Below are 25,793 nucleotides of genomic sequence, written 5' to 3' on the forward strand. Positions count from 1 at the left end.
AAGCCTGCCAATGCAGGTTCCGTCCCTGGTCTGAGAACCACGATCCCACGTGTGGTGGAGCAGCTCAGCCTGTGCACCACGACACTCTGGAGGCTGAGCACCACGGCTACTAAAGCTGCATGCCTGGAGCCCGCGCTCTGCAGCAGGAGAAGCCATGGCACTACAGTGGGAAGCCGTGCACCACATCTAGAGAGAAACCCCCACTTGCAACTAGAAAAAGTCTGTGCGCAGCAGCAAAGACCCCCTGCAGCCAGAAATAAATACATAATAAAAAATTCTGGAGTCACCACTGATTCTGGCCGGGTGAAGCATGGGTTAGGAAGGTTTTAGTCTAGAAGCAGGACTGTCAGGAGAGTGTTGCAACAATGCTGCTAGACATGGTGGTGACCAGGAGCAGTGGGGACAGAAATGGAGGAATATGAGAGAAATTAAGGAGACCAGGACCTGATCATTCAAACAAATGAGAAAATGTGCACTGAATGCTTAGCACCAAGCTTACTACATGCTCTTTTTGATATACCAAAATACTTATGATATTTTTATTATTACCAGTTGGGTTATTCTCCAGATTTAAGTCATAGCTTTTAATAATAAGCATGTAGCAAATAGCCAGAGGTAAATATTTTTTACAAATAAAAAAGAAACATATGAATAGCCTTATATGGAATATGCAGCAATCATTGCCCATTTTGATCTTAAAACAAGATCAAAGCTAGGGCAGCTGTAATAAAATACCACAAACTGGGTAACAACAGAAAAAAAATATTGTCTCACTGTTTTGGAGACTAGCAGTCTAGGTGGTTCCTCCCAAGGACCATGAGAAGAATCTGTTCAGGCCTCACCCCTAGCTTCCGTCTGGTATTAGTTGGCAATCTTTGGTGTTCCTTGGCTTCTAGATCTCCACTTTCATCTTCACATGCTGTTCTCCCTGTGAGTGTCTGTGTCCAACTATCCCCTTTATATAAGGACACCAGTCATGTTGAATTAGGGCCCACCCTACTCCAGGGGCTTCCCTGGTAGCTCAGCTGGTAAAGAATCTGCCTGCAATGCAGGAGAGCCCAGTTCGATTCCTGGGTCAGGAAGATCCACTGGAGAAGGGATTACACCAGTCATACAGCATTAGGGCCTACCCTACTCCAGTGTGGGTTGCCCTGGTGGCTCAGACAGTAAAGAATTCGCCTGCAATGCGGGAGACCGGGCTTCGATCTCTGGGTTGGGAAGATCCCCTGAAGAAGGGCACTTCCCACTTCAGTATTCTTGCCTGGAGAATTGCCATGGACAGAACAGCCTGGCGGACTACAGTCCATGGGGTTGCAAAGGGTTGGACATGACTTAACGACTAAGCACAGCAGTACTCCAATACGATTTCATCTTAACTAATCACATCTGCAGTGACTGTTGCCAAATAGTTACATTCTGAGGTCCTGGGCGTCAGGACTTCAATATATGAGTAGGGAGAGGCACACTTCAACTTGTAATATTTTTATAACAGATGGAGCAGGAATTATTCCTACTCCCATTTTAAAGATAAAGAAACTGAGTCTCAGAGAGACAAAGTAATTCACCCAAGGTAAGTGATTCCTGGGTCACAAATGCAAGTCTGCTCTGTCCAGCTCAGTAGTCAGAGAGCCAGACAGTACCTCTTGCTATGAGTTTGTTGAGCTATTCTCACACACTCGGCCCAATAATATCTGAGGCCACACCTAGGTGTGTAAAGAAAGGGGGGAGTGGTTAAATGAGGTCTCTTCTTGGAATCAACTGCAGACACCTTGTCAGTCCTAGTGATCATTTTGCTTGTTCAATTGTTGTCCCTGTGGCTATACCTCATGAGGGCTTAACCTCTAGGGGAACTGTTTACTCAAATTGTTCCTCGTGAGTCTATCGTTTCTCTCTGGTGGGCCCATCCCTGAGCTGAGGGCAACTGGGTACAATGAGCCTATTCGGGGCAGCAAGTAAAATGCCCTGTGCTTCCCTTCTCTCTCCATGGCGTCATTCTTTGCCTCCCTGTGCCTCTCTTTTGTCCTGCCTATTGCATAACATCAGTGTGGGTGCAGGCAATGTGTGAGTTGGCAGCAATGAGACTGTGGCGGAGGACACCTGCCTGATGACTTGTGCACCGGAGAAGGCAGTGCTGGGCAAGCTTCCCAGGGACTGCTTTGCCACCATGCCAGCTCTGACCTGCACCTTCTGTTCTGTCTGAGTCACTCTCAGCAGCTCAAGCCGGTATCCCCTAATGGGTTCCTCTGGGCAGAGAGGAGGGACACACCCCGTCTCGAACACCCATCCCTGGGAGGCCGTGTAGGAAGCAGTCAATCCTAAGATTCTAATCCCAGCTCTGCCACTTACCAACCGTGTGAAGTTAGGGAAGAAGCTTCCTATCCCTATGTCATGTCTTCATCTGTAAAATTGAGATGTTTGTTTTCCTCACAAGGTTATCACATAGATAAATGACATAGTCCATAAATGGTGCCTAAAACAACATGTCTGTGACATAATTCTAGCACTCAGTAAATGTAAGCAGTATTTCCTTATTTGTTTATTTCCTAAACATCATTTATTAATCTGCTCATTGAAAACTGGCAAGATAACATATCAAGAAGTTACCAGTTGTTATGTCTGGATGGTGGAGTTTCAGGTGACTTTATTGTCTTATTTTTGCTTATCTGTATTTCCTAAGCTCTCTGTAATAAACTTCTTACTGTTTTAATAAAACAAACTCTCACTGAGGATCTACAGAGTGAAGCGAACTAGTGGGTACAAAGCAAAGATATGACCGCTGTCCTTAGTGGAGTTTAAAGTCTATGGAAGGAGACAAAACAGATAGATTAATGATGTAATAAGAGGGATGCAGTAATGCTCAGGGTGGGCTAAGGATTGAACTAGTCTCCCTCAAATGGCACCTGGCATTACAGAAATGCCATTGGGTTTTCCCCAGCAGTCTTTGTGTCTGATCTTCACTGATCTGGAAATAGGAGAGTAAGATGATGCACATAGTCAGACAAAAGAGCCACTCCTTTAATATATCCCAGCACCCAGGGGGCCGAGGATGGGATTGTTGAGATCCCTTTCTGGGGCACCTATTTCTAGGAAAGGACATACGTTGAAGAAAAAGTTGAGAGTCTTTATATAGAACCCCTTACAAAGGGTAGGTGTGAGCCCAGGTTGCACAACGGCATGTTAAGTGGAATAAAGAATAATTTCCTGTTTCTTTCTCTCTCAATAGCATTATTAGCATCATCATTATTCTGGCTGGAGCAATTGCATTTATCATCGGGTTTGGTATTTCAGGTATGTGATTTCCTGCATTACCATGATCGGTAAGTCCCTAATCATTTAATGTGTAGATGGCAAGAACACAGGGTCTGAACCCAGAACGCCTCAGAAGAGAGCACTGGTTCTTCTACTTACTGGCTGTGTTCTCTGCCCCTTAGTCGTTTAGTCCCCAGACCTCAGCTTCCCCACATATGACGTGGAGGAAACAATATCTACATCCCCAGGTAGTTGAGAGAAACAAATGGAATGTCTCTCGGACTGTTGTCTTCACCACACAGTGCTGAAGCTGTCATTCTGGGATCACAGCTAAGTGCCTTGGCTGAGCCACTCTGTCAACAGGTGACCTCAGTAGATGACTCCTTTGCAATGAGGCTTCAGCTGAAGTGTTGAAGAACATCAGGTCTTCAAAGACAGGGTTCTTAAACAGAATACTTACTGGTCACAACTGCCGTTCCATGTGGGAAACAGACGCCACTGCGGCGTGGATGGTGAGTTTCCAAAGGCAGTCAACTGATGTCGGTTGCAGGAACAGTCCTCTCTTCTGTGTAGGCCACGTCTCAGGAGCATCTATTATGGATGCCAGATTAAGACATTGAGTGAGTTAGACCAGCAGCTGTCCTCTCTGAAGCAAGTCATTTGCTTCATTTCCCTTGAAGCGCCTGACTCAGGCCAACACATTTATTTTAACTTAGACTGTGGCCAAAGCTGTCACTTGATAACTTTAGTTCTTATAGTTCCAGCTGTCTTTTCTGTCTGTCACTCTCCTCCACTGTGTGTGCTGCCACTAAATAGTAATCACAAGGCCTAAATGAATAAAACTCGTTGTAGATGTGTTTGCCTAGAGAAGATATTAGCATCTTTCTCCATTTTCTTTATCGATAAAAATGTGTATTTTGTCTTTCATCTATTTCTCTATTGGGTTATCTTTTTCTTTTGATATGTAGGAATTATATGCTGAGTACGATTTGGTTATATGTATTGAGAAATCTCTTCTACTCTCTGGCTTACTTTTCACTCTCTTGAGGATGTCTTTCAATGAGTGAAGTTCCTAATTTTAACACAGTCCAACTTATCTTTTTCTTTACACCAGGAATTTTTTGTAAGCAGTTTGTTTAAGACATCTACCTATTCCAAGGTCATAAATATTTTCTTCTAGGTTATCTTGTAGAAGCTTTAATGTTTAACCTCTCACATTTATATCTACTACCATCTAGAATAATTTTGTGCATGGGCAAAGACGGTGGTTAAGATGGGTCAAAACACTATCCTTCCCCCACTTCTCATTAGTGTCATTTTTATCATAAATCAAGTATCCAAATGTGTATGGATCTGTTTCTGAGCTCACTAGCCTATTTCATTAGAATATTCTTTTATAATTTGTTTTCTCTTTATCTTATGTCTTCCTATTCCTAATCTTGGGTGCTCTTTCTCCCCCCAACCTTCTGTCATCTTAAAATAGATTTACAAGGTGTTTAGCTTTATAGTAGTTTTGAAGGAACCAGGTTTTGGTTTTATTTTTACTTTCTCTGATTTCCTTATTTAATTAATTATAGCTTTTATCTTTATTAATGTTCCTCTTCCTGCTTTGTTTTGCTTTTAATTCTTTTTTTTTAAGTGATGACCCATTTAAGTTCTTTTTTATTTAAAAAAAATCTTTGTTGAAGTATAGTTGATTTATAATGTACTAATTTCTGCTTCATAGTAAAGCGACTCAGTTATACACATATGTACATTCTTTAAAAAAAAAATTCTTTTCACTACGGTTTAAACCAGAAGACTAGATATAATTCCCTTTGCTATACAGTAGGACCTAGTTGTTGCTTACTTTTAATTCTTTTTCTAGTATCTTAAAATAAGCACTTCACAAAACAGTATGTCCAAAAAGCCAATAAACAGATCCTAGTAGATACTGCCATTTCGTTTTCTAAAGCGATTTACCAAGTTATTCTTAACCAGAGGTGTATGAGGGACCCAGTGCATCACGTCCTCACCAACACTGGATACTGTGGAATACTGCTGCGATTTTAACTTCTATTTCCTGGTGACTGAGAGATGTATGTTCTCAAATGAGAAACATAATGTTGAGCAACAGAGCAAGACACAGAACAATACATTCTATATGAAAAACGGGGACTTCCCTGGGGGTCCAGTGGCTAAGACCCCGAGTTCCCAAGGTAGAGGGGGCCGGGTTTGATCCCTGGTCAGGGAACCAGATTCCAAACGTGTAGCAATAGCTCCTTGAATACAAAGAAGACTCTTTAAGTACTTAGTTTTTTTAATAGACAAGTGGACAGAGACAAGGGGGGATAAATACATAGACAGAAGTCACAGTTCACGCGGTTCAGCCATGAGCTACCAATAATATTAAAACCCTACCACCAATGAAAGGTTCTCTGCCTTCTTTCTCCTTCAGAAAGTAAAAGCTGGCTATTTTGGATTAAATGGACTGTTTATTAGTTTAACACTAGTTAGTTGGATTTTTCTCAATTGCCTATTTATTAAAAGAACCATAACCAGTACCTGAGAGCACGACATTACCACATTTTAAATGAGTTAGATAAAATGCTAGCTGGATGAATATAATAGACAATGAAATTAAGCAAATAGCATTAACTAGATGATGGTGGTGGTGGCGGTGATATTTTTCAAATCCTTTTTGTGTTCACCTCATGGTGCCAAATAACTGCCTATATTATCTGATTTACAACTCACAACAAATAAGAGATAAATATTACTATGTCCTGATTAGAAACTTGTGTAAAGTTGCACACAGCTAGCAACCAGGCACAAACACATAATTGCATTTCAAGCCCTGGACATGTGCTTCCAGAACCCACACTTCCACCCATTGCCCTATACCCATGACACTCATGTAACACAGAGCCGTAACACAGAAGGATGTTTTCTGGTGTACCTTGCAGGCATTATTCCTGAGACCACAGATGATAAAGATATTTCTAAATACAGGAAAAAAAATCTATTTCTTTGTAACTTTCCTGAGGCTGTATAGGTCACCTTCTGATAGGCATTCCACGCCTTCTAAACTCTAAATATGGACCCCAAATGCATTTGAGGTGGTTGGTTGGGAAGAGAGGCTGAGCAGCTCGCATCAGGCTGGTTTTAGGGCAGCCTTGGTGGGTGACCCTGTAAGAAGGAGGGAGATGCAGTGGAAAGGCCCCTGATGGTACTCTGCTAGTCTGTGGTAGCTAGTCTGCTACCCACCCCGCGGGTAACTTTGAACAGCTCTGTGTGGTAGAAACACTTAGAGATCGGAGTTGCTCTAACCTCAGGGATAACATTGTGTATCCTTTGGGATGTAACTTAACTTTCTAGAACCTCACTGGTAAAATAGTGAGAGTCATTGTGGGAATTACATGAGAAAGTGTTTATAAAGTGCCAGACACATATGTGTGTAATAAATGGGCTGCTATTATTGTTTACATTGATACCATCAGTGCCATTAATCATTTGCTATTATTAATGCATTCACACAGCACCTCCTAAAACTTGTACGATTTCCTGGCCACACCAGGCAATTCCTCTGAAGTTAGGGAATCCTGGACACTGGACACTGCCTCCTAATGATGCTCCATCTTTGGTCACTGGATAAACAATAAGGCAGGTGCCTCAAAGAGTCAGACATGACTGAGCGACTTCACTTTCACTTTTCACTTTTCTGCATTGGAGAAGGAAATGGCAACCCACTCCAGTGTTCTTGCCTGGAGAATCCCAGGGATGGGGTCACACAGAGTCGGACACAACTGAAGTGACTTAGCAGTAGCAGTAGTCTGGCACCAAAACACAAACATTGAAGTGGTTTGAAAAGAAATTGATACTTTTTTTTCACTGGAGTCATCTGGGAAATCAAATAGATGTTGACCTTTCTTATACTTCTTTTAAGGTTTTTAATTGTTTTTATTTTTACAGGAGGTGGGGATACTGTTTTCATGGGTAGGCTCTCCACATATCTCAATCTGGCCCTGGATATCAGCAAAATGTGATAGAAGGAATACAGACTTAGAGCTTCCCTGGTAGTTCAGCTGGTAAAGAATCCACCTGCAATGCAGGAGACCCTGGTTTGATTCCTGGGTTGGGAAGATCTGCTGGAGACAGGAACGGCTACCCACTCCAGTATTCTGGCCTAGAGAATTCCATGGACTGGAAAGAGTTGGACACCACTGAACGACTTTCACATTCAGGCTTAGGAAAAACTCAGTCAAGACTGAGTTTGATACTGGCTCCACTACTAGCTAGATATAGGGCTTTAGGCAAGCCATTTAATCCCACAGAGCTTCTTTATCCTATTCATAAAATGGGTAGAACAGTATAATTCCTACCTCTCAAGGTTGTTATCTGGCTTAACCTGAATCACTGCAAGCATTTAGTAAAATATTTCTTTCCTCCTTGTGTGCTGATCTGCAATCTTTCTAAATGATTCTAACTAATAATGGTCATCAATATCATTGATTTAAGGTTCAACACGTGGCAAGTCAGGTACCATGCTAAGCTCTTTACCTACACTGTATCATTTAGTCCTTTCAGGGACCCTCTGCGGAAGCTACTATTATTAGTATCCCCATTTTACAGATTATGGGGATTTATAGATAATTTCATTTAAAAAAATTATGAAATAGAGAAATTAGAAAATTTGCCCAGGTCCCATATCCAATAAGTGGCAGAACTGGGACTTGATCACCCAGAGCTTGATACCTGTTCTTACATGCCAGGCTCTGATGCTGCTTCCCTGTTGTTCAGTTTCTAAGCCATTTTTGACTCTGTGACCCCATGGACTGCAACACACTGGGCTTCCCTGTCCTTCACTATCTCCTGGAGTTTGCTCAGATTCATATCCCTTGAGTCAGTGATGCTATCTAACCATCTCATCCTCTGCCACCCTCTTCTCCTTTAGTCTTCCATCTTTCCCAGCATCAGGGTCTTTTCCAATGAGTCAGTTCTTTGCATCAGGTGGCCAAAGTACTGGAGCTTCAGCTTCAGCATCAGTCCTTCCAATGAATGTTCAGGACTGATTTCCTTTAGGATTGACTAGTTTGATCTCCTTGCAGTCCAAGAGTCTCTCAAGAGTCTCCTCCAACACCACAGTTCAAAAGCACCAATTCTTCAGCACTCAGCCTTCTTTATGGTCCAGCTCTAACAGCCATACATGACTACTGGAAAAACCACAGTCTTGACCATACTGACCTTTGTGGGCAAAGTCATGTCTTTGCTTTTTAATACACTATCTAGGTTTGTCATAGCTTTTCTTCCAAGGAGCAAGCGTCTTTTAATTTCATGGCTGCAGTCACCATCTGCAGTGATTTTTGGAGCCCAACCTGCTTCCCTACATTGCTCCTTTCACTAGCCTGGCCTAGCATCCTTTCTAATGTTTTCTCCCAAAGCAACTGTTCTCCTCCACCCTGCCCTCTTCTCTGGTGAGAGTGGCGCTGACAGGTGCTTCCCCAGGTGCCAGCAGTGCCGGCTTAAGCCTATGCGTTTCCACCTTTCCACCATGGGTTATGATGCCCATCCAGACAGCGGGCTGCAGTGGATGCTGAGAAAGCTCTCCATGCTATTGGAATCCACAGAACTTACTGAGTCACTTCAAAGGAAAGTTCATTTTCCCAGGTTTCATCCAGTGGTACTGGGCATCCCAGAATCATAATTTCTATAAAGAATCCTTGCCTTGAGCTCAGCCTGGTGCTTGTGGGATTGGGGGTGGGGGTGGGGGGTGGGCAGGTGGCAGGCACAAGAGGGACAGGATTATATGTATACTTATGGCTGATTCAGGGTTTCCCTGATGGCTCAGATGGTAAAGAATTTGCCTGCAGTGCAGAAGTCTTGGGTTCAATCCCTGGAGCAGGAAGATCCCCTGGAGAATGGAATGGCTACCGACTCCAGTATTCTTGGCTGGAGAATTCCATGGACAGAGGAGCCAGGTGGGCTACAGTCCATAGGGTTGCAAAAGAGTTGGACACGACTGAGCGATCAACACTTAATGGCTGATTCACCTTGCTGTGTGACAGAAACCAACACAACATTGTAAAGCAATTATCCTCCAATTAAAAATAAATTAAAAAAAAAAAAAGAATCCCTGCCTTGTGTTACCTATAATCCCCACTTTCCAAGAGATTCCTGTTCCTACTGCAGATGGCAGTTGAATAGTGCCCATCCATGTGAAAACAGAAAGGCTCCAATTTCAGCTTGCTGCCCTCTGACAATCCTCATTTTGCATGCAGACCAGAGCTGTGGTGGTAATTAGCCCCCAGGAGCTAGAGAATTCATTTTCAGAGAGTCGTTGGGGCTTCTAACTTTAAAGAGGTTTGATGGAATCTTAAGAGACCAGTGGAATTCTTAAAACCCATGCCTGTTTAACAGTAGATACAAAACTCTAACCATCTCTTAAAGTCCTTTTACCCTCAACCAGCCACACAAGAGCCCCTGGTGTTTAAGAGACCTGGAGAGTCACATTAGACCAGACTGTGGTTCCTAGAACATAGCTCCTCGAGCCACTATTTGTTGGCCAAATTGAAAACAGATTTCTTTTTGAGAGAAGCAATATTTATACGCTATTGCTTGCAAATTAAATTTCATTTTATCACTTGTAACCATCATTTATTCACCTAACAAATAAATATTTATTGATTGCTTTCTGGGTGTGAAAGCAATGCCTAGGTCCTCATGGTTTTTAAAATTCTCACTGGCTTTTATTCCTCCCTGATTTGCTACAAGGAGGGGGGATTTAATCAACAGTGCACTTATTCCATCTGCCACATCTTTAATGCAACCTTAAATGAGCTAGAGCTGGCAGTGGGTCCCTGGGGGCACTCCACAGCTGCCTACTTTTAATCATTACGTTTTCGAAGAGATATTTCAACAAATTTTCCACCTGTGGGCTCAAGGCCAACACATTAAAATTAATTTGGTAACATAATTACTGAACTAAGATAAGTCATTACCATTTCATTTTCTCCATAAATTGTGCTAATCATATACTTTTTCTAAAAAGTAATTTTTCAATTCAACTTTAATGGGACTTTATAAACTACAATCAAATTTACCCTTGCTCTAAAATAGTTATGTTTGCTTTAAGATTTTATTGAGAATCATGGTGTATTTTCATTGCTTTTTCTTTTTTTCACTGACTCACATTTCCCCAAAATTTAGATGGGATAATCTTGCCAAATGTTCCTTACTCCTACAATCACTTTGGATAGAATCATTATTTCAAACAGTGTCTTGATTTCAACTGATTTTGATTCATTCATTTATTCATTCACTCAACAAACATTATTTTTCTCTATAGAGACAGCACTAGGCACTTGTCTTAGTTTGCTCAGGTTGCCATGACAAAATATCACACATGGAGTAGTTCCAAGAGAGGTCCCCTGGCCTGTTGAAGCATAGAGCTGAATAGTACTGTGGTCTGGTCTTACTGTAGGATCTAAGAAGTCTGGTAGCCTTCCTTCATTTTGTCTCCTTTTTCTATACCCTTAGGTTTTTTCTGTACCAAGCTGGCAATATATAATCCTATCTCTATTCCTGGCTTCTGTTGTGGTGGCTGTTAAAATCCATGAGTCATACATATCATCTCCTTATCAAATGGATGTTCACCCACACCCTGAGTGCTATCTTCAGAATAGTCTTCTCATTTTTTGCAATATTGATAGGCTGAGAATTCTCTAAATCTCAGTTATGGATACTTTTTGCTTAACAATTTTTTTTTCAATTCATCTTTCTCCTTTCCCATATTTTAGTATAAGCAGTCAGGAATAACCAAACCTCTCTTTCAACAATTTGCTTAGAAATCTCCTCAGCAAAGTATCCAATTTTATGGCTCACAAGTTTTACCTTCTACAAAACACTAGAACACAGTTTGGCCAAGTTCTGTGCCACCTTCTAACAAGGACAGCTTTTCCTCCAGTTTCTAATAATGTGTTCCTCATTTCCCATCTAAGACATCACCAGATGGCCCTTAACATCCACATTTCTAGCACACACCTCAAAGCTCTTTCAGCCTCCACCCATTACCCAGTTTCAAAACTTCCTCCATATGCTTATTAGGTACTTATTACAGCAGCACCCCCACTTCCAGTACCAAAATTTATCAGTCAGGGTTCTCCAGAGAAACAGAACCGTTAGGGTGGGTGTGGTTATGTGTGTGTGACGCAGGGATATAGGGAGGAGGCGAGAGAGAGAAAGGCAGAGAGAGAGTGAAATTTAGAAGGAATTGGCTCATATGATTGTGGACTTTGAGAAGTCCTAAGATCTGTGGTTAGCAAGCTGGAGACCCAGATAGTTCAGTTCCAGTCTGAGTCCAAAGGTGTGAGACCCAGAAGAGCCAATGGTGTAGTTCTAGCCTAAAAATGGGCAGGCTCAAAATCACAAAAAATCACAGTTCAAGACTGAAGGCAGGAAAAGACAGATGTCCCAGCTCAAAGGCAGCATGAGACCCCTCTTGCTCCACCTTTTTGTTCTAGGAGATCTTTAATTGATTGGATGAGGCCCACCCACATTAAGGAAGGTGATCTCCTTTACTGATTCAAATACTAATCTCCCCCAGAAACATCCTCACAGACATACCCAGAAAGTGAAAGTGAAGTCCCTTAGCTGTGTCCAACTCTTTGCGACCCCATGGACTGTAGCCTACCAGGCTCCTCCATCCGTGGAATTTTCCAGGCAAGAATACTGGAGTGGGTTGCCATTTCCTTCTCCAGGGGATCTTCCCAACCCAGGGATCAAACCCAGGTCTCCTGCATTGCAGGCCACCAGGGAAGCCCAGAATATCTGACCAAATGGCTGGGTACTCTGTGATCCAGTCAAGTTGACACATAAAAGTAACCATCAAAACATTTACAGGACTTACAAATATGATTAAGACAGCTTTTCCTTTGAAAAGCTTACGAATTAGTGCCAGAGATGGACTAGAGACAAAGTAAAAGGAGACAGGTGCTACAATAAAGGCAAAGAAAAGCGTTCAGGAAAAGTAAAGAGAATCTATTAACTTTTTTTTTCCATTTATTTTTATTAGTTGAAAGCTAATTACTTTGTAGTGGTTTTTGCCATACATTGACATGAATCAGCCATGGATTTACATGTGTTCCCCATCCCGATCCCCCCTCCTGCCTCCCGAGAATCTATTAACTTTGTTTTGGCAGATCAAAAAGGGTTTCATGTGAATCCCTCAATCTGAATAGCCTTGAATATAAGTAGGATTTGGACAACTGGTGATAAAGGAGAAGGAACTATAAACTGTAGATGCAAGATGAACAAGGGTATGTGTCAAGATGCACAGTACAATTATAACCAGTACTAGCCTGCAATATCTTGGATATCAATCTGTCAAGTAAAAACAAATAAAAAGCAAATTAATATTTAAAGCAATGTTCAAGAAAATACGAAAGCAAGGGACTTCCCTGGTGGTCCAGTGGCTAAGACTCCACGCTTCCAGTGCAGGGGGCCTGGATGTGATCCATGGTCAGGGAACTATATCCCACATGGCACAACTAAAGATCCCATGTGCTGCAAGGCCTGGTGCAGGCAAATAAATAAAAATAATGAAAAGAAAATGCCAAGGCAGGGCAAACTCCTTCCTCATGATGAGGTCCTCTGTTAGAGCCTGTGAGCCCCACTGTTCCAGGATTCTATACAGGAAGAGCAGATGTGTCAAATTTGTTATTACATTGAACTTTTTTATGTTCTTTCTTTTATTGAAAAAAATCAAGTACATCTTTGCAAAAATAAAAATAGAATTTTATTAGAGCAGCACAAAAGGGCAAGAAAGAAAAGGCAGGGGGTGGGGTATGCTGCACTCATATCACACAGCTAAACTGCATACTACCCTCTTTCATATTTTTTTTCCCAAATCTCCCACATAAATGGCCATTCATGGCAGTTACGCCACAGCCTCTCATTTCCCATACTCTAAAGCCTCCAAAACAACCTTCCAACTCAGCCTATGCACGTGCTTTTGTTTCTTCTGTCTCCTTTTTACTGATAATTTTTTCTTCCATTAGTAGCTCTCTGTTCTTTATAATGTAAATTCATCTAGCTTGCTTCTCCAGTTCTGTCCCACATCCATTACCTTCATTTGTTTACAAAGGCCTAGGAGCTAGTGAGACATTTCCAACCTCTTATGGGCTGGAAGACACAAGAGGCCAAAGATATCCCTATGTTCAAAATGTTAACCTCTTAAATTTGAAAAATAGCAAGTATCCTTTGCTTATGTATTTTTCCATTGAAAGCAGCAAATAAATAAATTGCTTGATAAGCAAACTACAGTATAGAGTGTAGTAGAAAGTATGGCTGGAAAAGCAGCAATAAGAGCTAATATATATGGGCATTTCCTATGTGTCCCGCAGTACTTCACTTTGAAGGCCATGCTATTAGTCTGAAGTTTACTCCATAGCCCTTGGCAGTCGTGGAAGGTCAGTGATTAGAAAACTGACATGGGGACTTCCTTGGTGGTCCAGTGGTTAAGAACCTGCCTTCCAGTACAGGGGATGTGGGTTCCATCTCTGGTTTGGGGAATTAAGATCCTACATGCCACAGGGCAACTAAGCCCATACGCTGCAATGAAGACCCAGTGAAGCCAAAACAAAAATTTAGAACTAAAAAATAAAAAACAGTATTAAAAAAAAAAACTGAGATGTTAAGATTGTTCTTTAAGGTCCACCTGGATGCAAAGATGAGAAGCAGGAACACCAACAAGGAAACTGAGAAGTCCAGCTGAGAAGTGCTCAGCACCCATCATATGTAGGACTTTCTTGGTTATAAGAAAGAGATGTTTGTGCAGACCATTATAATCAGTGTTTGTTTAAAGGATACTCAGAAACTAGACCTGAAAACCTTCAGGATCTAAGACAGCACTGGAGATGGGGGACTCCCTTCATTTTTTCCTCTCATGGTCTCCCACACACTTCTTTGGGCCTGTACCACTCTCTTCTGGAGCTCAAAGACCCATCCTTCTCCTTAGCTCCACATTCAAATCACAGAAGGAGGCTCTCAAGAATATTCAGTTAATTAAACCACCCCACAAACATCCTCAATCAGCAGCCTCCAGTACAGCAAGAAGAGTTGGTCAATCCTTTACAGACTGAGTGGGCAAGTGCAGAAGAGCCAGTGGACATGACTGTCACCCTAATTAATGCTTCTACTTGTGATATGTTTGGAGAGGAGGGTGTGACTTCTATCTTCGGCCCCAGATCAATTGAATTAAGTACCATTCTTCATTACACCATAGCTAGCACTCTAACCTTAATCAAGTCACTTCTGTTCTCTATGCCTTCGTTTCTTTATCATTCAGGTGGAGATAAAAGTAACAGCACTTTAGAATTTAGCATTCTTCAGAATTATTAGCCACATTTAGTTAACATGAGAGTTCATTTCTATGCCACTTCTGGTTAACTAAGAATAACAATTACCTTATATGGTTAATTACAGTTTGCAAATCAAGTTCACATCCATTTGATTTTGATCCTCACAAGAGCTCTTTAAGGTAGGTAAGACAGATATCCTTACCTCCAATTTTCTGAAACCCAGAGGTGTAGTCAAGTTCAAAAACCTCGTTAACTGACCAAGCCAGGATTGGAATTCTCATCTTCAAAACTCAAGTCCAATACATTCTCCTCTTGTTTGGTCTCAAGGTTTTGGTTGCTTGGTCTCAAAAAGCTATAGTATAGCTTTTTTTATCAGCTATTGGCAGAGCTGCTGAAGGTATCAAAACTATTGTCTTAATGCTCTATTACGTCTTCTTTTTTCATGACTCTCCTGTTTTGTATAATTCTAATTTTTTGCAGAAGTCACTGTTTGGCTTTTTAATGATGAAGGATTTGGTTGTCGATGTTCCAAAGCTTCCCTTGGCATTGACCCTTGTTTCCTGAATTGTAGGAAGACACTCCATCACAGTCACTACTCTCACCTCAGCTGGGAACATCGGGGAGGATGGCATCCTAAGTTGCACTTTTGAACCTGACATCAAACTTGCTGATATCGTGATACAGTGGCTGAAGGAAGGTGTCATGGGCTTGGTCCATGAGTTCAAAGAAGGCAAAGATGTCCTGTCAAACCAGGATGAAATGTTCAGAGGCCGGACAGCAGTGTTTTCTGATCAAGTAATAGTTGGTAATGCCTCTCTGAGGCTGAAAAATGTACAACTCACAGATGCTGGCACCTATAAATGTTACATCATCACTTCTAAGGGCAAGGGGAATGCTAACCTCGAATATAAAACTGGAGGTAAGTTACTTTTGCACAGTGGGAAGGAAAGGGCCAGGAGATATTTGAGACTAGAGAGTGTGAATAGCTCATGAGTGACTAATATCCAACAAAGACCATCTGAATTCTGTTAGTAGCCATCCTTGCTGTCTATGACCCACACCAACTCCACAAGTAACCCACTATAATATTAAGTCTTAAAATCTTTTGTTCAGGACTCTAGCCTCTTCTGAATTTTCTCATATATCCCCTGAGATATTTTTCCAAAATACTTTTTCTCCCTAATAGCTCTTTGTTCTTTCTCTTTTATGGTAGGCTTCAGTCTTGCTAGTGAGAGAAGACTATATATAATCCAGTCTGAGACTTTTCTGTTCTAAGTGGGCTCTAGCCCAAGTCTGAAATCAGTACCTCCAGGGACTCACAGCAGTGGAAACCATTATAGGAGAAGTTCAAAGGTAACTGACCAAAACAATATTATCCTATAAACTCACTAATCCTTCTCCCGTGAAATCCATACTTCCTTACCAACTAAATTTAACATTTTCTGAATTTATGTACAAGGGACTCAGATACTGTAAGAGTAAAAAGATGATTAAGAAAACAAAGATAATTGTCCTTCCTTCTAGAGCCAGAGCTCATAGTATAGAGTTTATAGAGTTGAGGGTCAGGGCAGAGATAAGAAATATGTGTAAAATCTATAATAATTGGTGAAGTGAAGTGAAGTGGCTTAGTCATGTCTGACTCTTTGCGACCCTGTGGACTGTGGCCTACCAGGCTCCTCCATCCATGGGATTCTCCAGGCAAGAGTACTGGAGTGGGTTGCCATTGCCTTCTCCAGGGGATCTTCCCGACCCAGGAATCGAACCCGGGTCTCCCACATTGTAGGCAGATGCTTTACCGTCTGAGCCACCAGGGAAGTCCTACAGTGCTTTTTGTTTAGTTGCTCAGTTGTGTCCAACTCTTTGCAACCCCATGAACTGTAGCCTGCCAGGCTCCTCTGTCCACAGGATTCTCCAGGCAAGAACACTGGTGTGGGTTGCCATTTCCTCCTCCAGGAGATCTTCCCAACCCAGGAATCAAACCTCGGTCTCCTGCATTGGCAGGGAGATTCTTTACCACTGAGCCACAAGTGTATTAAATGCTTGAAGAGAAAATATAGAGTGATTTGGGGATTCAGAGATCATATCCAAATGCATAGGGAGTAAAGGTATGGGAAGGTCCCCATGCCAAGAATTTGACATTTAATAGGAGCCTTGAAAGATAGAAAGTATTCTGAGACTTCCCAGCCTAAGTTAGTCTGCACAGGTCTTTCTTGGAACGCTCATGACATGTATATGTAATGGTTTGAAGCACAGATCTAGAGATAGACCTGGGCACATAACAGTGGCCTGGGCAAGGTAACCTCACTGAGACTTAGCTTCTCCATATTAAAATAGGGATTAAGAGAGTCACTGGACACTGGAGCCAGCTGAAAGGACTTCCAGTGGCAAAGCTGGAATGATCTGAGCAACAAAATAAACAACATAGTGTTAAATTATAACTAAGTATAAAATAAATACACAAGTCTATTCTTGCATGAGTGAGATAAAGAAAATTTTCTTTATAGATGAATTCCAAATGATATTTTTAGATCTCTCCCCTTCTGGGAGGTGGAGCTTAGAAGTTCCCTGCTCCCCCACCCACCACACTTAAGGTGTGTTAGTGAAGTCCAATTTCCAAAGAAACCTAGCAAACACAGCCTCAGCCAGGTGATCAAAGTTAACATCCTTATGATTAAGTCTTGCTGATTGCATGCACTCTCTGATGGGACATAATGAGAACGGCACTTTAACTTCTATTGTTTTCCTCTCCAAAATCCATAATCTCAGTCAAATCATGAGGAAATCATCAGACAGATTCCAATAGAGGACATTCTACAAAATATCTAGCTAGTACTCCTGAATAGAATGGTAAAGACTAGAGATTTCTTCAAGAAAATTAGAGATACCAAGGGAACATTTCATGCAAAGATGGGCACAATAAAGGAAAAAATGGCATGGACCTAACAGAAGCAGAAGATATTAAGAAGAGGTGGCAAGAATACACAGAAGAACTATACAAAAAAGATCTTCATGACCCAAATAACCACGATGGTGTGATCACTCACGTAGAGCCAGACATCCTGGAATGTGAAGTCAAGTGGGCCTTAGGAAGCATTACCACAAACAAAGCTAGTGGAGGTGATGGAATTCCAATTGAGCTATTTCAAATCCTAAAAGATGATGCTGTTAAAGTGCTGCACTCAATATGTCAGCAAATTTGGAAAACTCAGCAGTGGCCATAGGATTGGAAAAGGTCAGTTTTCATTCCAATCCCAAATAAAGGCACTGCCAAAGAATGTTCAAACTACCACACAATTGCATTCATCTCACATGCTAGCAAAGTAACACTCAAAATCCTCCAAGCCAGGCTTCAACAGTATGTGAACCGTGAATTCCAGATGTTCAAGCTGGATTTAGAAAAGGCAGAGGAACCAGAGATCATATTGCCAACATCTGTTGGATCATTGAGAAAGCAAGAGAGTTCCAGAAAAACATCTACTTCTGCTTTATGACTATAGCAAAGCCTTTGACTGTGTGGACCACAACAAACTGGAAAATTCTTCAAGAGATGGGAATACCACACCACCTAACCTGCCTCCTGAGTAATCTGTATGCAGGTCAAGAAGCAACATTTAGAACTGGACATGGAACAACAGACTGGTTCCAAATAGGAAAAGGATTATGTCAAGGCTGTATATTGTCACCCTGCTTATTTAACTTATATGCAGAGAACATCATGAGAAATGCTGGGCTGGATAAAGCACAAGCTGGAATCAAGATTGCCAGGAGAAATAGCAATAACCTCAGACATGCAGATGATACCATGCTAATGGCAGAAAGTGAAGAGGAACTAAAGAACCTCTTGAAGAAAATGAAAGAAGAGAGTGAAAATATTGGCTTAAAACTCAACATTCAAAAAATGAAGACCATGGCATCCGGTTCCACCACTTCATGGCAAATAGATGGGAAAACAATGGAAACAGTGACAGACTTTATTTTTGGGGGGCTCCAAAATCACTGCAGATGGTGACTGCAGTCATGAAATTAAAAGACTCTTGCTCCTTGGAAGAAAAGCTATGACCAACATAGACAGCAGATTAAAAAGCAGAGACATTACTTTGCCAACAAAGGTCTGTCTAGTCAAAGCTATGGTTTTTCCAGTAATCATGTATGGATGTGCGAGTTGGACCATAAAGAAAGCTGAGCGCAGAAGAATTGATGCTTTTGAACTGTGGTGTTGAAGAAAACGCTTGAGAGTCACTTGGACTGCAAGCAGATCCAACCAGTCCATCCTAAAGGAATTCAGTCCTGAATATTCATTGGAAGGACTGATGCTGAAGCTGAAATTCCAATACTTTGGCCACCTGATGCGAAGAACTGACTCATTTGAAAAGACACTGATGGCAGGAAAAATTGAAGGCGGGAGGAGAAGGGGATGACAGAGGATGAGATGGTTGGATGGCATCACCGACTCAATGGACAAGAGTTTGAGTAAGCACCAGGAGTTGGTGATGAATAGGTAAGTCTGTCAGGCCGCAGTCCATGGGGTCACAAAGAGCTGGACATGACAGAGCTAGTGAACGGAACTGAACTGAGTACTCCTCAAAACTGTCAAGGTCATGAAAAACATGGAAAGATTGAGAACATGTCACAGACCAGAGGAATCTAAAAAGACATGACAAATAAGGGCAATGTGACATTCTGATTGGGATCCTGGAATAGGAAATAGACATTAGTGGAAAAACTGATAAAATCCAAATGAAGTCTGGAGTTAATAGTAATATATAAACAATATTAATAGTCTCTCAGTTTTGACAAATGTGTCACAGTTATGTTAGCAGAATATTAGCAGAAACTGGGTAAGGAGTATACAAGAACCCTCTGTACCGTCTCTGCAACTTTTCTATAAATCTAAAATTATTCCATGTGCTTCCCTGGCAGTCCAGTGGTTTAGACTCCACACTTTCGATGCAGGGGGCACGTGTTCGATCCCTGGTTGGGGAATTAAGATTCCACATGCTGCCGTGCATGGCCAAAAGATAAATAAAATCATTCCAGAATTAAAAATTTATTTTTTAAAGTGGTCACAACATTAGATATACCTGAGACTGTTTTGACAAACAAATGAAATAATGTCTAGAATTTGGTCCGTAGCCCGGAGCACACCCTCTGTAAATGGTGGTTCATTGTCATGTACACTCAGGTTCCCACATCATCTCCCAGGAGCTCATTCCTAACCTGTTCCAAGTGTGTGAGTCTGGTCTCCCCTGCTATGCTGCAGGCTCTTTAAGGGTATAGCAAGGCTGTCCTTCTACTTCTCACTCAACACTAGCACAGTCCTGGGCAAAGGAAGATGCTGAATATATTAACAATGTGTATCCTGCCTTTTTGGCATGATAAACATTTACTGGCCAAAGTCCACAACTTAACATTTTTTACAAGTGTCTCTCTGCCTAGATAGATGAGGAAGTTAGTTTTAATTTCAAAATGTACTTGCCAGCCCAGGGAGCATCATCTTAGAAGAAAAAAAATGCCTGTCTTTATTCATGGATACCAGGGCAATCTCTACCCAAGCAAACTTCAGATCTCCATGATGACAAGTCCTGTGTATGGAATTTCTGTGGGTGATAGGTGAATGCTCTTTCTTTCTTCCTTCTCCCTCCCCACCCTAACTTTACCCTCCAGGCAGAAAAATACATAAAATTCAGGAGGCTTCACACGGTGCCTGGGAAAATAAACACCCAACTTCCCTAGCTAATAAAATTTTTTGTATGATCACTGAAATTCCTCTTACATGGAGAAATTTATTTGTGTAACAATTACATCTAGAACGTAGGTCCTCGGAGTTTGTGATATTGGCCAGAATGTTGTGATATATAGCAATACTATGAGCAAATCACTTTTTGCATCTATGATACAATGAGCCATATACAGCCCACTGGGAAAGTACTGAGTCACTTCAGTGTCTTTGTTGCAAGACCTAGCACCTCAAAGACTACACTGTCTTATCGTCCAACCTTGACATCTGTCCTTTTGACCTGCAGCCTTCAGCATCCCAGAGGTGAACGTGGACTATAACGCCAGCTCGGAGAGCTTACGATGTGAGGCTCCCCGATGGTTTCCCCAGCCCACAGTGGTCTGGGCATCCCAAGTTGACCAGGGAGCCAACTTCTCAGACGTCTCCAACACTAGTTTTGAGCTGAACTCTGAGAATGTGACCATGAAGGTTGTGTCCGTACTCTACAACGTCACAATCAACAACACTTACTCCTGTATGATTGAAAACAACATTGCCAAAGCCACAGGGGATATCAAAGTGACAGGTGGGCTCCTTCACACTTGTGGTATGAATGTATTGTGGTTATAATCAAGTATAAATTAAAATTTAATTTCTTTAACAGATAAATTATGTACCAGGGCACAGAAAGTTTCACTGAGACCTCAATCACAATTCCAGTTGAGACTGCATTATGTAAGAACAAAACTAATACAAAACTATTTATGGCCTACAGGGCAAAGCTGACAATTAGTTTTCATTTGTATGCCTTCTTACTGCCTGGAGAGCAGTGTTTAGGATTCTGAGGCCCTGTCTAACTCAGAAGGATTTCTTTGGTAAAGCAGTATCTAATAAAAAAAATCATCTACATGAGAAAAAGAGAGCTCTTCCACTATCCTGTGGAACAAATTGATGACTGTACCAATTAGAACACTTTTAATTGCCTATAACACAAGACAAAACCAACTCGGGCCCAAGCTAAAAGGGTATTAGGATATCTCATGAAACCAAGGTCAGGAAGTACAGTATGACTTTAGGAGCAGCCGGAACCAAGAACTTAAATTCCATTGGTATTCTTTGTCTCTCATTTCTAGTTTATTCTCTAGTAAATTCTAATTTACTCTTTTGTGTTAGTCAACAGGGAAAAATATGGTTGCCAAGAGCTCTTACCTGTAAAAGTCTCTTTCACTCAAGAGAGTAACCAGACTGAAGGTCAGTCCCTCAGTCTGACTCGACATTCCCAGAAAGGCTCAACTTCAGTCAGCTACCTGTACTTAGACCAATGAGATAGTACCTGGATGAAAGGCCTTCCCAGAAGAGAAGGGAGAATGAAGTGTTAGGCATTTAAAACAATGAGTGTTAACAAGAGTATCTCAGTTTAGATCTCAATTAAAAGCTCCAAACTACATAACGAATGCTCCTAATAGAAATGGCAATAACTGAACAAGCCACAGAAATTGAGCACAGCTTTTTTTTCAGTGAGCAGGTTCTTTTTCAGCGCATGCTTATTGGATACATTAGAACAAGTGCTCCATATACCAGCACTAGGACTATATACAACTTTTAGAAGTGTGACATAGCTCAAAAATCAACATAAACTAAACTCCTTTTTACCACACACAGGGTAAGTTTTTAAACAACTGAATGAGCCTGTGGGGTTTATATCCTGTGTTCTCTTATTGCTAACTGGGGTCATTCATTCAACAAGTATCTATTGAGTGCCAAACACATGAAAAGCAATTTGTAAGTCCTATGAAACACTAAGATGAATAGCACAGTTGTCATAAGAGAAGTTAATCAGGGTGGATATGGCATCTAGGGGAAAGAGTTATTATGAGTACAGTGGCTCAATAGATGAGAAAGAGTTCAAGCTGGGTTTTGAAGGGGAAAAATGACTTTAATAGACTAGAAAGGCATGAAGTCAGGAGCCTATATCAGTGTCCAGGGGAGAAATTACAAGGATCTTAACTGGGGCAGTGACAATGGGAAGGAAAGGGGGAAGAATCAAAAGTTAATGAAGAAAATAATCTACAAGCCTTGGTGACACAAATGTGCAGGACAAGAGAAGGAATAACTTGAGAGGGGTCTGATATTTCTACCCAGATTGCTTAGGAGGTTAGTAATGCTACCAACAACAACAATAATGAAAATGTAGGAAAAGCAATGTGTTTGGGAGGAAATTAAAGATTTTAGAGGTGCTGTGTTGAAAGTGTCCACTGCGTACAAAGGCAGAGATGTCCGGTGCTTAGCATAGGACCCAGCACTGGCAAGTCTGGGGGAGGCTGCTTCATCCCTACGCCACAGACTTCTTCCATGGGAAGAGACCTCTACCACCAGTGTAACCCTTCTAGTCTCTCTCTTCTCCCTTCTTTCACTTTTTCTCAGAGGAGGAGGAATTAACTCACCCCATCAGTGAGTTTATTAGGGGAAGCATAAGTAGCTCAACACAAGAGCTGAGCTGCTTGCGTTATTCTATAACACAAGGAATTATGTTCCTTTCTCTCTAGCTAACCAGAAATTAGCTCCTCTGAGTCATCAGTTTTCAGGGGCAGGATTTGCCCTTGCAGGAGAAAGCAGGCCCGGGTCTTAAGATGCATGCAGCCCACTTCCCTGCAGACAAAGCCTAATTCTTTATTATCAGCTTTATCAAGAACAAAGGTGATTTTAGTCTTCCAGTTGCCTCACTTTTTTGGTCTTACTCATTAACTGGTTCAGAGCTCAGTGGGGGAGAGGGTGTTTATTAGACTCCTTTGAATTCAAACAACAGGCACTCAAAACTATTTGCTGAATATTACATTTTTAAACTGACATACTCTGGTAACTATAAATACAGATGGGGAATTTAGGACAGAATTGGGGCTAAGGAGGTGGATTTAGAAATGATCAACTTAATGGAGGTAATGTTTATCAGGCTTGAGTGGGGTTACTGTTGTTTTTATAGCTCATACCTACTGAGTGCTTACTATGGGGCCAGGTTCTGTTCTAAGTGTTTATACGTATTAATTCATTAATCCTCATAAGAACCCTAAGAAGTTGATTATTATTTTAGCCCTATCTTATAGATGAAGAAACTGAAGCACATATAGATTAACTTGCCTAAACTTGCCTGAAGTCACACAGCTATTAAGTGTCAGCGTTGAAATGGACTAAATGACATTGGACTATCTAGGGAGAAAATAGAGTAAAGAGTAATTTAATTCTTCACTTTTGCCTTTCTCTACTTCAAAATGAGAACAATATTTTCTCATTACTTGGTGGCGCTGTGATGAAAGCAAATGACACAGAACCTGTAAAGGTCACCGTCTAGAGGGAAAAAAATGTGTCTGAAACCAAGGACTGGCGGTAGCTGTTGGTTTAGCCTATTTTTTATTTGGTAACCAATAGCAATCTGTTTATTGGCATCATTTTTCATTTGGCTGAGTGCTCACTGGACTGGAAGAGAGAATGGAACATCTCTCAAGAAAGGGAAAGCTCTGCTTTTAAGCTAATTACAGAAAGGTGGAGAATGGGTTACAAAATTCCCCCCAACTTAGGGCACAAGTTATATTAGGAACAACGTGTTCTGCTTTAGGGGTACTTTTCTTTGTTAACCAGCCACATGCAGAAGACATCACCTTTTCCTCTATGATCCTGAACTTTTTTCTCTTCCTTTACAGACTCAGAGATTAAGAGGCGAAGCCACCTACAGCTGCTGAACTCAAAGGCTTCCCTGTGTGTCTCTGCTTATTCTGGCATAGACTGGGCACTCTTGCCACTCTGCTTTTATCTGATGCTAAAATAACAGACCTTGGTCACACAGAAACATGCAAAGCCATTCGTATGACAGGTGAGATGAATCACAAATGGTGTTGGGGATCCTCTGCATATGTTTGTGCTTGTGTCCCTATCAAGAATCAAGCAGCCCCCAGCCTCAGAGAGAAACATTAATAATGTCAGGGCAGCAGGCACTATTTCCACTGCTATTGTAAAAGGTAAGCATTTGTTAACAACGAGTATAGACCTCATTGACAGACTTACAGGAAAAGCAACTCTATACAATTCAAATATTTGTATAAATTCAAACACCTTTTCATTTATTGAGTCATCTTTGAAGGAAAACGTCTTACTGGAGAGAAAGAGATATTTGGCCCTGATTACTCTGAATTGCACAAAGAAACATGGGCATAATCACATAAGCAGCTTCTCCCCACCCAGCAATGCCCACCCCCCAACAAAGCCCCTGTGGACTAGAGACTTGACAAAGCGCTCACCAACTAGCCTTCCTGCTGAGACTTCCCGCTGTCCCTTCAGTCCTTTGGCTCTAATTATTGGTAGGACACTTCCTCCTAAATTTTCTTCTGCATGCAGAATTTGCATACACCGCCGAGTTATGAAGTCACAGTCAACACTACCGCATTACTCAGTGACCACCACCATGCACCAGGCTCACAACCTTAGAGCTATTTTTGTCCCCCATCTGTCCTCAGGTCAATTTGATCCCAAGCTGTACAGTCCTTGCCCATGTCTTTCAGACTACCCTAATCCAGCTTCATCATTTTATGCCCCAACTAGTTCTAGAATCTTGTACTTATCTTCCTCTCTTTCAGGTGATAGGCAACACGGTGCCAGAATAAAAAAAATTCAGATGCTATTTTCATCATAGCATTCCTTTACTCTGCAACCTAAAGTGACTCTCAGGGCATTGTCACATCAAAGTTAAAGTCCTCAGCTCTGCGGTCACAGTTCTCTAAGTTTTTCTTCCTAAGGTTCCTCCTTCTCTCGGCTCTCTACTACTGCCCTCTGTCCTTGCTCCCTGTGTCTCCCTTCTTGGAAATCTCTACTCTATGGTAAATTCAGGCCCACATTTCCTTCACCCATTTCCTAATGGTCCTCTTATTTCACATCACCTTGGTGAGCCTGTATAATTTGTAATACCTTATACTCTCTAAAGCACATATATTCTTTGCCTAGATAAGTCCTCAAGGGCAGGCAAAAATCTGTTAGCTGCTTTGCTTTTTTGAGTATGGTTAAAAAAAAAACAAAAAAACATTTATTTTTAAAAAATAGTGATTGAATTAAAAATATAATGTTGTATACATGGATAAGGTAGTACATGGATATTATAAAAATTGCAAAGATTACAAAAATTGCAAGTAATTAAATTAGAGGAAACCCTTTCTTTTGGGGCTGCTGTGGGGATCAGGTCAGATCATGTTTCCTGAGTTAAGCTTGTTTTGCTATAAACAACATGCTTTTGTTGTATAGATTTTTGTTTGCACTGATTTTTGGATTGTGTTTTCATTTTCATTTATCTCCAGGCATTTTTTTTTATTTCCTCTTTGATTTCTTTATTGACTTATTGGTTGTTTAGTAGCATGCTCTTTGGGCTCCACATGGAGGGTTTGTGGTGGGTTTGGTTTTTTTTTTTTTTTTTTTGGTAGTCATTTTTCCTTATAGTTGACTTTTAGTTTCAT

At 41.3% G+C, this 25,793-nt stretch overlaps 1 protein-coding gene across 1 annotated transcript in view; it reads left to right on the forward strand.

Annotated features, from left to right (window-relative positions):
* The window catches only part of VTCN1 (V-set domain containing T cell activation inhibitor 1), a 36,670-nt gene extending 12,549 nt beyond the window's left edge, over window positions 1-24,121 (forward strand). Inside the window, exons 4-8 of the mRNA XM_061168434.1 lie at window positions 1,493-1,570; window positions 3,224-3,288; window positions 15,157-15,504; window positions 20,609-20,887; window positions 23,997-24,121. Coding sequence (XP_061024417.1) covers window positions 1,493-1,570; window positions 3,224-3,288; window positions 15,157-15,504; window positions 20,609-20,887; window positions 23,997-24,121 — 895 coding nt within the window. The remainder of the gene's footprint in view (window positions 1-1,492; window positions 1,571-3,223; window positions 3,289-15,156; window positions 15,505-20,608; window positions 20,888-23,996) is intronic.
* The last annotated feature ends 1,672 nt before the right edge of the window (window positions 24,122-25,793 follow it).

The sequence above is a fragment of the Dama dama genome, chromosome 20, assembly GCF_033118175.1.
Source record: "Dama dama isolate Ldn47 chromosome 20, ASM3311817v1, whole genome shotgun sequence".
NCBI lineage: Eukaryota > Metazoa > Chordata > Mammalia > Artiodactyla > Cervidae > Dama > Dama dama.